Source organism: Bos indicus x Bos taurus, chromosome 10, assembly GCF_003369695.1.
Source record: "Bos indicus x Bos taurus breed Angus x Brahman F1 hybrid chromosome 10, Bos_hybrid_MaternalHap_v2.0, whole genome shotgun sequence".
Lineage (NCBI taxonomy): Eukaryota > Metazoa > Chordata > Mammalia > Artiodactyla > Bovidae > Bos > Bos indicus x Bos taurus.
The window spans coordinates 73,497,405-73,510,905 of NC_040085.1; the positions used below are offsets into that span (position 1 = coordinate 73,497,405).

A 13,501-nucleotide genomic window follows, 5' to 3' on the forward strand; every position below is an offset into this window, starting at 1 on the left:
TGCTCAGGGGTCTGTAGGTCGGTCAGGGTGGGTCTCATCTCTTTTTCAAGCTGCAGTCAGGTTCTGGTCTGTTCCATGTGCAGCAGCAGCAGTAGGAAAACTAGGGAGAGATTTCTAATCTGCATTCCTGGAACATCATCTGCTGACAAGATTTGTTTATCCTGCCCTGTGTTTTGAAAGGCAAGATAACCAGGCCTCTGTTCTAAGACAGGAGTTTAGCATATGTGGTTGATTGAATCATTGTTCCTAATTCGTCACTCATTTCCTGATTTAGAAATAAGTATCTTTCTCCATAAAGGTTTCATAAAGTCTTTTATATGGCACATATTATATGATTGTTAAATTTTTTTTTAAGTTTTATTTTTAAAATTTATGAAGGATAATTGCTTTACAGAATTTTGTTGTTTTCTGTCAACATCAACATGAATCAGCCATAGGTATACATATGTCCCCTCCCTCTTGAACCTTCCTCCCATCTCCCTCCCATCCCACCCCTCAAGGTTGATTCAGAGCTCCTATTTGAGTTCCCTGAGTCATACAGCAAATTCCCATTGGCTATCTATTTTACACATGGTAATGTTTTGACACTTTTTTTTTTAATGTGAATCTTGGGGTACTTGTCATTTTCATGTCCTCTTGTTTTCTTTTTCTACTCTTTTACCCTGCCTTCTTTTTTCCCCTTACCTTTCCATTTACTTTAAAAACAGCAATTGTCAGTATGGAGTAAGAGAGAGTTGTGGAGAGAATTTAAAGTATAAAAGCTTCCACTTGTTGATATAAAATAACTTTAAAGATGAAAGTTTCTTTCACAAGGCAAACAGCTGCCTGACTGTTCTGAGATTGTTTGCTTTTTGTTTACTTTGGGATTCAAAGAGTGATTTTAAAAAAGAATTCTTTAGGTTTGAAAACCTAATTGTATTTCTGCCTAATTGTAGAGCATATGGAGACAGGTAGTTGGATGCTGGGGAAGGAGGCCATTAAAAAGATGATGTAACGTTTCCACATGCTCATTTCTCAGATCAGAACCAGGCAGTCCTTAAATTTTCTCTGCAAAATATTGGCTTGGTGGATTGACCCATCCTCTTGACCTCATCTTGAATGTGGAGGAACTCTCCCCCACATTCAAGATTTTGGGTCCTACTAGGTCTGGGTTTCACATTCATCTCTACTGCTTGTTCTCTTTTGAGACTAAAGTGACTAGGCTTCATTTTCACTTCAGTACAGTTAAACTGGGCTTCTTGGGTGGCTCAGTGGTAAGAATCTGCCTGCCAATGCAGCAGACACAGGAGTCTTAGGTTCGATTTCTGGGACGGAAGATCCCCTGGAGGAGGAAAATGGCAACCCACCCCGGTATACTAGCCTGAAGAATCCCATGGACAGAGGAGGCTGGTGGGCTCCAGTCCATGGCGTCGCAAAGAGTCAGACACAACTGAGCACACACACACGCATGCACAATTAGACTTTCTTGGTAATAATTCTTTCCCCTTTAAAGCAATTGCTAGTATTTGCTTCTTTGTTGATATTCTAGTGATCTTTACTACTCGATGTTTCCTTTCTGTTCTTTTACATTTCTCAGGCAGGATTGTTGAAACTCAGGCTCTAACTATACGAAGCTAATCGTATTTTACCAGTATCTTCTGTGTGTAAATGCTGTATTCACTCGGAGTTTCCAAGAAGCAATCACTTAGACTATTCTGGTTTGGCATGTCTGCTGTTTCTGACCACCATTGGAGCTGAACCTGGGAACTGAACACAATTTGAAATTTTGTGGTTTGGCTGCTAGAAGTCAGAGCTAAACTATCTGAAGCTAAAAATTATTAATGTTGAAATGTTTTAACCCACTAAGTAAACTTGAAAAAATAATGAAATTTAACTCTAGCCAACCTTTAAAAATTGCAAACAGCATATTTTTTGAGGCTAGAAAGAGAGGAAAAATATATGAAAAGGATCTGAAATTGCTAAAGAATTAGCAATTATTTATTATAGTTTACTTAAAGAAAATGTTAATATTCAAATTTGAAAGCGAAGTAAAGCAAACACACAAAACCAGATGAACCCCAAAATCTTATGTTATCCACGTGATGTTCTACTTTTCTCAAGACTGTACTGAATCAGTACATAAAAATAATGAAGCAGGTAAAATGCCAGTTGCGCTTGTTTAACTTCAGAATTTTTAAAAACATGTTTTCTTTGAAGATGAAATGATAAGATATTACCTTACATTTTCATGGTATTTTATACTTTACTAAATATTTTCACATATAACATCTTAAAAAATGTTTTTAAGTTGAGGGCTTGCTTCACCTTTCCACTAAATATTAAAAGTATTTCATAGGTTTAAGCTCATTAAATCTCAGAACATATCTAAAGATCTAATTAAATCTTTCAGTTTAGTTCAGTAGTTTGGTCGTGTCTGACTCTTTGCGATCCCGTGAACCGCAGCACACCAGGCCTCCCTGTCCGTCACCAACTCCCAGAGTCTACCCAAACCCATGTCCATTGAGTCAGTGATGCCATCCAACCATCTCATCCTCTTTTGTCCCCTTCTCCTCCTGCCCTCAATCTTTCCCGGCATCAGGGTCTTTTCAAATGAGTCAGCTCTTCGCATCAGGTGGCCAAAGTATTGGAGTTTCAGCTTCAACATCAGTCCTTCCAATGAACACCCAGGACTGACCTCCTCTAGGATGGACTGGTTGGATCTCCTTGCAGTCCAAGGGACTCTCAAGAGTCTTCTCCAACACCACAGTTCAAAAGCGTCGTTTCTTTGGCACTCAGCTTTCTTTATAGTCCAACTCTCACATCCATACATGACCACTGGAAAAACCATAGTCTTGACTAGACGGACTTTTGTTGACAAAGTGATACCTTTGCTTTTTAATATGCTGTCTAGGTTGGTCATAACTTTTCTTGCAAGGAGTAAGCGTTTTTTAATTTCATGGCTTCAATCATCATCTGCAGTGATTTTGGAGCCCCCCAAAATAAAGTCTGACACTGTTTCCCCATCTATTTCCCATGAAGTGATGGGATCAGATGCCATGATCTTCGTTTTCTGAATGTTGAGCTTTAAGCCAACTTTTTCACTCTCCTCTTTCACTTTCATCAAGAGGCTTTTGAGTTTCTCTTCACTTTCTGCCATTAGGGTGGTGTCGTCTGCATATCTGAGGTTATTGATATTTCTCCTGGCAATCTTGATTCCAGCTTATGCTTCCTCCAGCCCAGTGTTTCTCATGATGTACTCTGCATATAAGTTAAATAAGCAGGGTGACAATATACAGCCTTGTATATTTCTAGGACATATCTGAAACTGGATAGGTAGATAGTGTATATTGGAAGGAAGTCGTTTATTCCTCCATTGGTTAACACTCTGAAGAGCTATCATTTCTCACCTTCAGGATCCACTTTCAAGTTTATTTATGAATATTTCCTTTGCTCTGATATCTGGCAGTTAATTTGATCCATATTGTTTTTGATGATGGTAAAAAAGTCAGTGAAAAGTGTTTTGGGGTCTTCAAAACTGCCAGTCTCCAAAGGAGAGTATGTAGCATGGCCCATTAGGTTATGGGAAGAAAATACTAGAATTTTTATTGGTGTTACATCTAAAACATAAAATAAACCTTAATTGACATTTAACATACGGCATCCTCACTTGATCCCTATCTTACACTGTCACGTGTCAGGTAATAATCCATGAGGAAAAGGTACAGAAGGTTGACAGAGACACCTTGTTTATATCTTTATTTTCAACATGTTGGGGTAGATTATAGTCCTACATGTTGGGATTCCCTGGTGGCTCAGACAGTAAAGCGTCTGCCCGCAATGAGGGAGACCTGGGTTCGATCCCTGGGTTGGGAAGATCCCCTGGAGAAGGAAATGGCAACCCATTCCAATACTCTTGCCTAGAAAATTCCATGGATGGAGGAGCCTGGTGGACTACAGTCCATGGGGTCGCAGAGTCGGACACGACTGAATGACTTCACTTCACTACTTATAGTCCTACATGGGTCTAGTTAGGTCAATTTATGGATTTAGCTAAATCAAATCTCGCAAAACAGACAAATGGCATAAAAAGATTCCTGCAAAAAAACTATATATTGAAGGCAATACTAATAATGTGAGTAGAAATGAACCACATGTATGTAAAAGTCAGAGGTGAGAACTCTCCTACGATTAATGAAGTAAAAATCAGTGACAGTCTAATCTCATTTGTAAAGACATCCCCAAAATTTGGAATTAGAAAACAATTTGATATGGAATTATCTCCATTATTGTTAATAATGAAACTTTCTCTGGTATTTTGTTCCTTGAAATAGTGATAGTAGGAAGCCATTGTTAAGAAACATACATCACAGAAAGACAAACATTCACAAGTTTTTCAGTCATGTTTAAGGTCATGTGACACATATTCAGTATCTAGACAAATTTCAGTAAAATTAATGTTAGATATTTAAAAGCCTCTTTTGGGTTTTCTTAATAACAAAAGACCAAATGCAATACATTTTTAATAACATTAGGGATACCTTTCAATGGACATGGTTTTGGGTGGACTCTGGGAGTTGGTGATGGACAGGGAGGGCTGGCATGCTGCAGTTCATGGGGTTGCAGAAAGTCGGACACGACTGAGCGACTGAACTGAACTGAACTGTTCTTCTGTTAAAATGGATGACATAAGACAGGGGAAGCAACATGGAATAACTTACATGGATTCTTTTAGGAATAAATACTTTCAGCTGGAAATCATTGCCAATGATGTGAAGCATTAAGGATTAAAGCAAATTATTCATTGAGGAAAGATGCTAGACAGTTAAAGTACAGAAGTTTCTAATAGGGCCCAGATTATCTTCTTAGCTAGATTCTGTTTCAGTAATGAGATACATGAACTAAATTATTTTTAAGCCACAAAAGTGAAGATATATCAAGGAAGATATGTTCTCAAAAATAAATGACTTCTTAAATATAAAACAATGTTTATGAGGGAATTTCCTGGCAGTAATATTCTTGTTCTGACCTGATAGGGGTTTGGATTGCTTACATATATATACATTTGCTACAGTTCATCAAATGAAACACTCACGATCTGGGCATTTCATTGTGTGGAAAATTTACCGTAAAAGAAAAAAGAATCATACTTACTAAATTCAGGTTAATGATACACACATCAAACTTTTAGGGGAAAGTATATTTATGTCTCTGACTTACTTTGAAATACATTTAAAAACATCTAAGATGGACTGACGAATGAATGGATTGATGGATAGTCTAGTGTATTAGTGAAAGTGAAAGTGAAGTTGCTCAGTCGTGTCTGACTCTTTGCGACCCCATGGACACCAGGCTCCGCTGTCCATGGGATTTTCTAGGCAAGAGTACTGGAATGGGGTGCCATTTCCTTCTCCAGGGAATCTTCCTGACCCAGGGATTGAACCCAGGTCTCCCACATGGTAGACACATGCTTTACTGTCTGAGCCACCAGGGAAGTCAAGTGTATTAGTAGACTGTACAATAGTATAAATATATGTATATATGCATGCACACTCAGTCGTGTCCAACTCTTTTTGACCCCATTAGTAGACTATACCCCTCCAGGCTCCTCTGTCCATGGGATTTCCCAGGCAAGAATACTGGAGTGGGTTGCCATTTCTTTCTGCAGGAGATCTTCCTGACCCAGGGATCAAACCTGTGTCTCCTGCATTGGCAGGCAGGTTCTTTACCAGCTGAGCCCCAGGGGAAGCCTGTTATAATAGTATAATAGTAATAAAATGGCAGTTGCAGAGTCTAGGTGGTGAGTATATGGATGTTACTTGTAAAATTCTTTGCATTTTTCTGGTACATCATCCTTAGTCTATAGTAACACAGAAGTTGATGTCATATGTGTGAAGAATGCTTCAGGATGGTACAATTTTTATAAAAACCTGACTAGTTTTTATTGACTCTTTATAGTACTCTGTAACGTGATGAGTGATCATGAAAATAATTTGAATCACAAGAACTTCTTTGGTTATCTCTCAGCAAAGATTGTAAAATGCTGTTGAATTTAAAAATGGGTGAAACTTTTTTAAAATGAAAAGTCAAATTTGTTGATCCTTTTTGTAAAACAAGTGACTGTGTAACTTGCCACCTAGCAGATTGCAAATCAGGCAGTCAGCCAACCAAGGGAACACTCTTATTCCATCCCTTCAAAGTAAAGGTGATATTTTTACAATGAGTGAGAAAGTAACTGCTTATTAAACGACAGAGATCAAAATACAGAACATTATTCAAATTTCTGCTTGGAAATGTTTTATGACGTGGTTTTTGTCTTCAAAGATGTACGTATCTTGTGAAAAAACTCTAACAATATTTTCTAAACTGTTAAGAAATCTTCCAAATAGTTTCATTTGATTTTGAAATCAATTTTTAAAAATGTTAAAGTGTAATACATCTTGATTGGTTTGCAAGAATAATTAATTGACCCGAGGGAAAATGACCATTTATTAGCCAAAGTTGAACAATAGCTTTTGCAATTATCCTTTCTCAACTACAGAGACATTACAATTGAGTACTACAATAAGCAGAACTTAGGAACTGTTTCAGTTGCTGGATTACAAAATAGTTAAATCAGTATTTTAAAAACAATGTACATAATTTCATTTATTTTCATTGTTTATTAGATTGAAAAGATCTGTATAACTAATATATAAAATATGAGTATTCTTTATGTTTCTAGATATTACTACTTTGTCACTTACATATATCACAAATGTAACCTTCAAATTTATAAGTCATCTTTTTACTTTCTTTATGGCATATTTTTATCAAAAAAAGTTCTTAAAGCAATGAAACTATTGATTTGTATTTTAAATGAAAAATATATGAAACTTTTTAAATGCTTGTAATCTTTTATTTTTAATCTCTGTGTATTTTTTACTGTCCATAATGTATTAGTAAAATAGTTTATATATAATACATATGCATATACTGGAGGATTGTAATAAAATTTTGTTTGTGTTTGTTTTTTTTTGGGTGTGTTTGTTGGAGTATGTAATCAAAGAATTTTGGCATTTTCACTGATCACTGATCTGGCACAGTGTTATTGCTAGCAGCAATTATTTATACTAAAAGTTTAAATCATTGTTTTAGAGATTATAAATCAACACATGGTTTCTAGCTTGTGAGCCTTTGTTTTTTTTCAACGTTAAACTTTGAAAAATGAAGTTTACCTTTAGTCTAAGTTCTATAACTGGTTCTCAAATGTGGAGCAGCATTGGTGTCAACTTATTAGAAATATAAATTTTCAGGTCCCCTTCCAGACCTATGGCTAACCAGAAATGCTGGTTAATGAGCTTGCCAGTTGAGTTTAAGCTCAGTCATGTTTGAGAACCACTGGCCTAGGTGATTTAGACTCCTGTGTCATCACTTCTCATTTCTTCCTGCTTCTTGGTATACCTGAGACAGTGTCTTCAGATCTGGTGTGTCTCAGTTTAGCTCAGAGTTCTGTTCGTCTCTACCTCAGATTTTCTTCTCTCCTCCTTTTCTACTTTTTCTTTTCCCTTCTTCCTATTGTGAAAAATTATTCATTAGTGCTATTCTCACAAAAGGGATAGTGTTTTGGTTCTGAAAATCTGGATGCCATAGCCAGTATGACAAACAGTATGTTTAAAGGGGTTATTTTAAATATTTCAAATTAATTTTTGTTAACTACTTCCTGTTGGACTCAAATATGCCTTGATTAATGTCCTAGGCATATTCTTTTCCATCTATGCCCTCTTGTTTTCAGATTTTATAGTCTCAAATAGCTTTCCAACAACTAAACTTTTAAAATATACACTTCAAAGTATGAATCACCTAGATTTAGCAGTTGTTGAATTTGTTTCATTTGCTTTATCTCTCTTCTACACACACACACACACTTTTTTCCTTTGCTAAACCATTTAAAATTGTATACATCAATACCTTTTACTCTTAAATACTTTATTAATATTAACGATCAAAGTACCTTTAAATGGGACTAATTTAAAATTGTTTTGAAAGGCCAATTCATAACAAATGTTAAACCAATTATTAAAGCCTCTTAAATATTTTCAGAGCTTTCTATAAATGTCTTATCGAGAAAAAATATAGAACTTCAAGTTGTGAGTGTATCAATGAATCCTCAAGCCTTTCTCAACCAAAGTTTTTCATCTGAATTTTGCACAACACAGGGATGATTTTGGTGACTGTTTTCTCATTTCTCCCAAGGATGGTCCATACCTAGTACTAATCCAGATGCATAGGGGAGAAGTTCTTTTATTATATATATATAGTGAAAGTGAAAGTCACTCAGTCATGTCCGACTCTTTGTGACCCCATGGACTATAAAGTCCATGGAATTCTCTAGGCCAGAATACAGGAATGGGCAGCCTTTCCCTTCTCCAGGGGATCTTCCCAACCCAGGGATTGAACCCAGGTCTCCCGCATTGCAGGCGAATTCTTTACCAGCTGAGCCATAAGGGAAGCCCAAGAATACTGGAATGGGTAGCCTATCTCTTCTCCAGTAGATCTTCCCAACCCAGGAATTGGACTGGGTGTCCTGCATTGCAGGCGGATTCTTGACCGACTGAGCTATCAGGGAACCCTTAAGAGTTGTATTAACAGTGTTCCCTTTGGGAACCCAGGTTAGTTGAACTGTGGCAAGTTCTTAAAAGGGTTTTGCTTTAACTAGATTGTGATGTTTATACAAATAATATTTTTTTCTTCTTATTTTTTTAGATTACAGGTCCCCCAGGTTGTGGAAAAACTCAGTTTTGTATAATGATGAGCATTTTGGCTACATTACCTACCAACATGGGAGGATTAGAAGGAGCTGTTGTGTACATTGACACAGAGTCAGCATTTAGTGCTGAAAGGTAGGAGATTTTATTTTCTATTATAATGCTTTATTTTTGTAACATATACAGCATAAAATATTTACAAACAGATTAATATTTACTTTTGAGAATATATTGTTAATAGATACAGGTTTAAAGGAATTTTCTTTTTAAAATTGACACAGGAAGCGTATTCTTTTTTTCACACTTTAAACTTTTTGTTTTAATTTGATGTATAGCCAATTAACAATGTTGTGGTAGTTTCAGGTGAATATTAAAGGGACTCAGACATACTTATCCATGTATCCATTCTCCTTCAAGCCCGGCTCCCATCTAGGCTGGCACATAACATTGAGCAGAGTTCACTGTGCTATACAGAGGTCTTAACCTTCCTAAAGTCCCTAACTCTCCAGGAAACATTTTCTTTTTGCCTTTTCTATCCCTTTGTTATGGTTTAAAGGGAGTTTCTGGATAAGCTGTGTTTTTCACAAAGTCAGGAAGAAACAAGTTTAAGAAACAGAGGGAGAAATGTAAGTAGAAAATGGAGAAGAGGGAAGATTAATAAGAAAGACAAAATGTAAAGTGTTTTGTAAGTAATTTCTAGTTGGAAGTAAAATATTTGTGAGTGAAAAAAATTGCAATTTTCAAAACATTTTTTATTGAACATTATTTTACTTTAATCTTTGAAATAATGTGGTATTAAATGCAGGAAATACTGATAGTAAGTATATGCATGCTTAGAAAGAAAAGATTTCCTTAATTTGGCAAGGACCTTTGTTTTAACATTCTGTGAGAAAGGTATTCAGTCATTTATGTAATTCTGTAAATCTGAAGATAAGTCTGGTCTCCTCTTCTGCTACTCTGATAGACATTCATAAACAGGAGTGCTTTATACATCTGGAAACTGATTCAATTCTGTTTTCTCAGCCAAGGTGTAGTATAGGTATAGTTCTTTGAGTCTTTCTCTAATTGTATCACAATGAATCTTCCTTATTTTTCTCTAAGAGTACTACAAAGATCAAAGTGTATTCCCTGACCAGGTAAATTCCAAATTTTGCCTAGAGCTTGTTTGCTTTGTTCTACAAATGGCACCCCACTCCAGTATTCTTGCCTGGAAAATCCCATGGACGGAGGAGCCTGATAGGCTGCAGTCCATGGGGTCGCTAAGCATGGGCATGACTGAGTGACTTCTCTTTCACTTTTCACTTTCATGCATTGGAGAAGGAAATGCAGTCCACTCCAGTATTCTTGCCTGGAGAATCCCAGGGACAGAGGAGCCTAGTGGGCTGCCGTCTATGGGGTCGCACAGAGTTGGACACGACTGAAGCAACTTAGCAGCAGCAGCACACTTCTTGATAATCTTTTCTTCCTAAGTATATACCACTGGTTTGTCAGCTGTTTAAGTTTGTGTTACATCTTTGTATCTTCAAAGCCAAATCCTACAAGTGGCACATACTGGCTACTCAGAAAATGTTTGATAAATGAGGGAATTGACAAGTGTTACTCTCAGATCATGGAATCCAGATACCATTTCCTACTAAAAGGAACTAGGGTTCCATAGGGGAATGGCCAATTCTAGGTATGGAGCAGAAGGTTTTTGTTTTTTAGTAAGAGGCAAAAGATTTATTTGATCTGAAGTTCAATCAGTATTAGGAGGTTTATAAGTTGAATCTGAAACATCAGATATCAAGAGAGCTATCGAAGACTACTTACAGGAGTATCAGAAGGACTTAAGAATCAACCTGAGGAGCTCACACTAGCCAAAGATGAAACAAATTAATTACCAATAGAACAATAATAGAAGTAGACTAAGATACATGAAATATATTTAAATTCATGAGTCTGTAATATTAAGAATGAAAAGCAACAAATTGATCATCCTTGGAGAATTCTGGAGATGCAACTTATTATTTTGAAAATTAGTTTTTATAAAAAGGGAAATTAAGCATTTATTCTGTTTTCTATATAAATATTACTAAGTAGCTGCTGCTGCTACTAAGTCGCTTCAGTCGTGTCCGACTCTGTGCGACTCCATAGACGGCAGCCCACGAGGCTCTGCCATCTTTGGGATTCTCCAGGCAAGAGCACTGGAGTGGGTTGCCATTTCCTTCTCCATACTAAGTAGCAAATATGTCTTTTTTATAGACAATAAATGAAGAAGAAATAATAGAATATCACCAAATTATAAACCCTAAAAATCTAATGGATCTAGGCACTGAATATTGTGATATAATAAATATGTGTTTTGTAGTCATCCTGGTTCCTGTCAAAAGAACTTCTAAAACTTTTGAAATTTCCTGAGTGATAGAACTGAAAGAAGCATCATTTGTATTCATAATTACCCCCTTTCCAACCATAATTGATTTATGCTAATGAGATGACTCTTGATGGCCCTCTAGATTGCATCCAAATGGACCTGATTGCCAGAGGAATCTGTCATGTAATTATAGGTTTGAACTTTCAGTCCTACCTCCCCAGTCTCTGAGCAGGGAAGAAGGACTAGAATTGGATCAATCAGCATTTCAATCATGCCCATGTAATGGAATCTTCCAAAACTCTCTAATTGATAGAGTTTGTAGAGCTTCTGGGTTGGTGAACCTGTTGAGGTGTTGGGGGCAGGTGGTGCTCTCAATTTATTGCTGGTTGGTGTGAAGTAACAGAGGTCTGGGACTTGTGATTGATGTCTGAGGTCGGGGCAGTCTTGTGAGTCTGAGCCTTTAATCTATGGGGTCTGAGTTAACTCCTAGTAGTTAGTATTAGAATTGAACTGACTTGCAGGACACACAGTTAGTGTCCATAGGGAACTGGAAAATTGCTTAGTATAGAAAACCTACACATTTGGTGTCAGAAGTGTGAATAAAAATGGTTCATAAACAGAAAAGCATGCTGACATCACAAGGCAACCAGCCATTTTGGTACTTCCTGATGGAAGAATAATCAAATCAGAAAGTGATCAAGGTTTCAGATCCAATGACCAGTTTATAGGGGCTTCCAGGTGGTGGTGGTGGTAAAGAACCCACCTGCCAATGCAGGAGACATAAGAGATGTGGGTTCGATCCCTGGGTTGGGAAGATCCCCTAGAGAAAGAAATGGCAACCCACTCCAGTATTCTTCCTGGAGAATCCCATGGACAGAGGAGCCTGGTGGGCTATAGTCCATAGGATCACAAAGAGTTGGACACTGCTGAAGTGATTTCAGTCACTTAATAATGTTTCCTAACTCACAAGGAACTTATGAAGGTTATTTGAAGACAAGGATTGAAATTTATATTGTTTTTACTTTTCTAGTCTATTCTTCACAAGGCTTGAAAAGTGTAGTCATCTAGTGCTAGGGTCAGATCGAATCAAAGGTCCTGGTGCTCTTTTGTATAGATGTCAGACTTGTGTTCTTATAGTGCCTTCTGGAGTTGGACATAGTGGGTTACAGAGTGGCACCAGCTCTGTCCTGCTTGGTCATGTTTCATTTGTGCTATTACAAGAGTGTTTGATCCCTGTTTGGTGTTGCTGGGAAAGGTAGGTCAGGAAAGCTTTCTCCTGCAAGCAGTTGAATACCCAAAGAATAGTGGCTTAAACAACAAGAGGTTTATTTTTTCTCTCATAGCAGGAAGACCTGAGTTGCTGGCAGTGGTTCTGCTTCTCAGTGGTGGTAGAGACCTAGGGCTGGTACATTTTCGGCATTATATCCATTCTGTGTTCCAGTCAGTGAGATGAGAAAGAGCCATTATATCTTAATCAGGAAAGTATATTTTTCAGAATAGCTGCCTCTTCTTCTCTGCTGATTTTCTTTTCATGCTTTGGAATCCTTCTCCAGATTTCTCAGTTGGTCACCCTTGCATGCAAAGGAGGAGGGAAAAATCAGGGGAGAAATATTTGTAACAAGTCTGATGGGGCTGGTTAACATTACTGCCTGAGTGAAATTGAGGTTCCCACATTGCAGGCAAGAAGTGGAAATGGATATTGGTGGGTAATTAACAGTGTCTGCCACAGCTGGGATAGTTTATAGACTTGGAAAAGATATAAAGCAGGAAAAATAAGACTGAAAAAGGAATATTTTTAGCTTTCTGTATGTCTCTATATGGAGCACTCTCTCCATTTTGTGTTTACAAACAACTTGTTGGAAAAAGGCAAATGAGAAAGTAAATTGAAGGATTAATATGATGGGAGATTAAAGGATTCACATCTAGGGAATTTAGGGTAAGTGGAAAATATTTTCTATCAATAAATTGCTGAATATCTTTTTATCAAGAAGGAGGAAGAAAACAATAAATAGAATGAAAAAGAATAAATAAAAGTAAAAATTTTTTAATTTATTTAAAAAAAAGAAACCCTTGTGGGTGATGTACGTAAAAGCACTTTGGAATGAATTGGGATGATTAGTTATATATATTTTTTACAACAGTGCACTAGCTAGCTTATTTTTATATGACTTTGAGCAGTATGTTAATCATACATGTTCATCACAGACTGCAATTATATTTCCATACTGTTAATAATTAGATAATAGTATGAAAATCAAAGTCGCTCGGTTGTGTCCGACTCTTTGCAACCCCATGGAGTATGCAGTCCAGGGAATTTTCCAGGCCAGAATACTGGAGTGGGTAGCCTTTCCCTTCTCCAGGGAATCTTCCCAACCCAGGGATCAAACCCAGGTCTCCCATATTGCAGGTGGATTCTTTACCAGCT

General features: G+C 37.0%; 1 protein-coding gene across 6 annotated transcripts in view; it reads left to right on the forward strand.

Moving 5' to 3' along the window:
- The window catches only part of RAD51B (RAD51 paralog B), a 620,299-nt gene that overhangs the window by 21,310 nt on the left and 585,488 nt on the right, over positions 1 to 13,501 (forward strand). For all 6 annotated transcript variants that reach the window (XM_027552246.1, XM_027552247.1, XM_027552245.1 and 3 more), the window contains one exon: positions 8,722 to 8,858. In XM_027552246.1, coding sequence (XP_027408047.1) covers positions 8,722 to 8,858 — 137 coding nt within the window. The remainder of the gene's footprint in view (positions 1 to 8,721; positions 8,859 to 13,501) is intronic.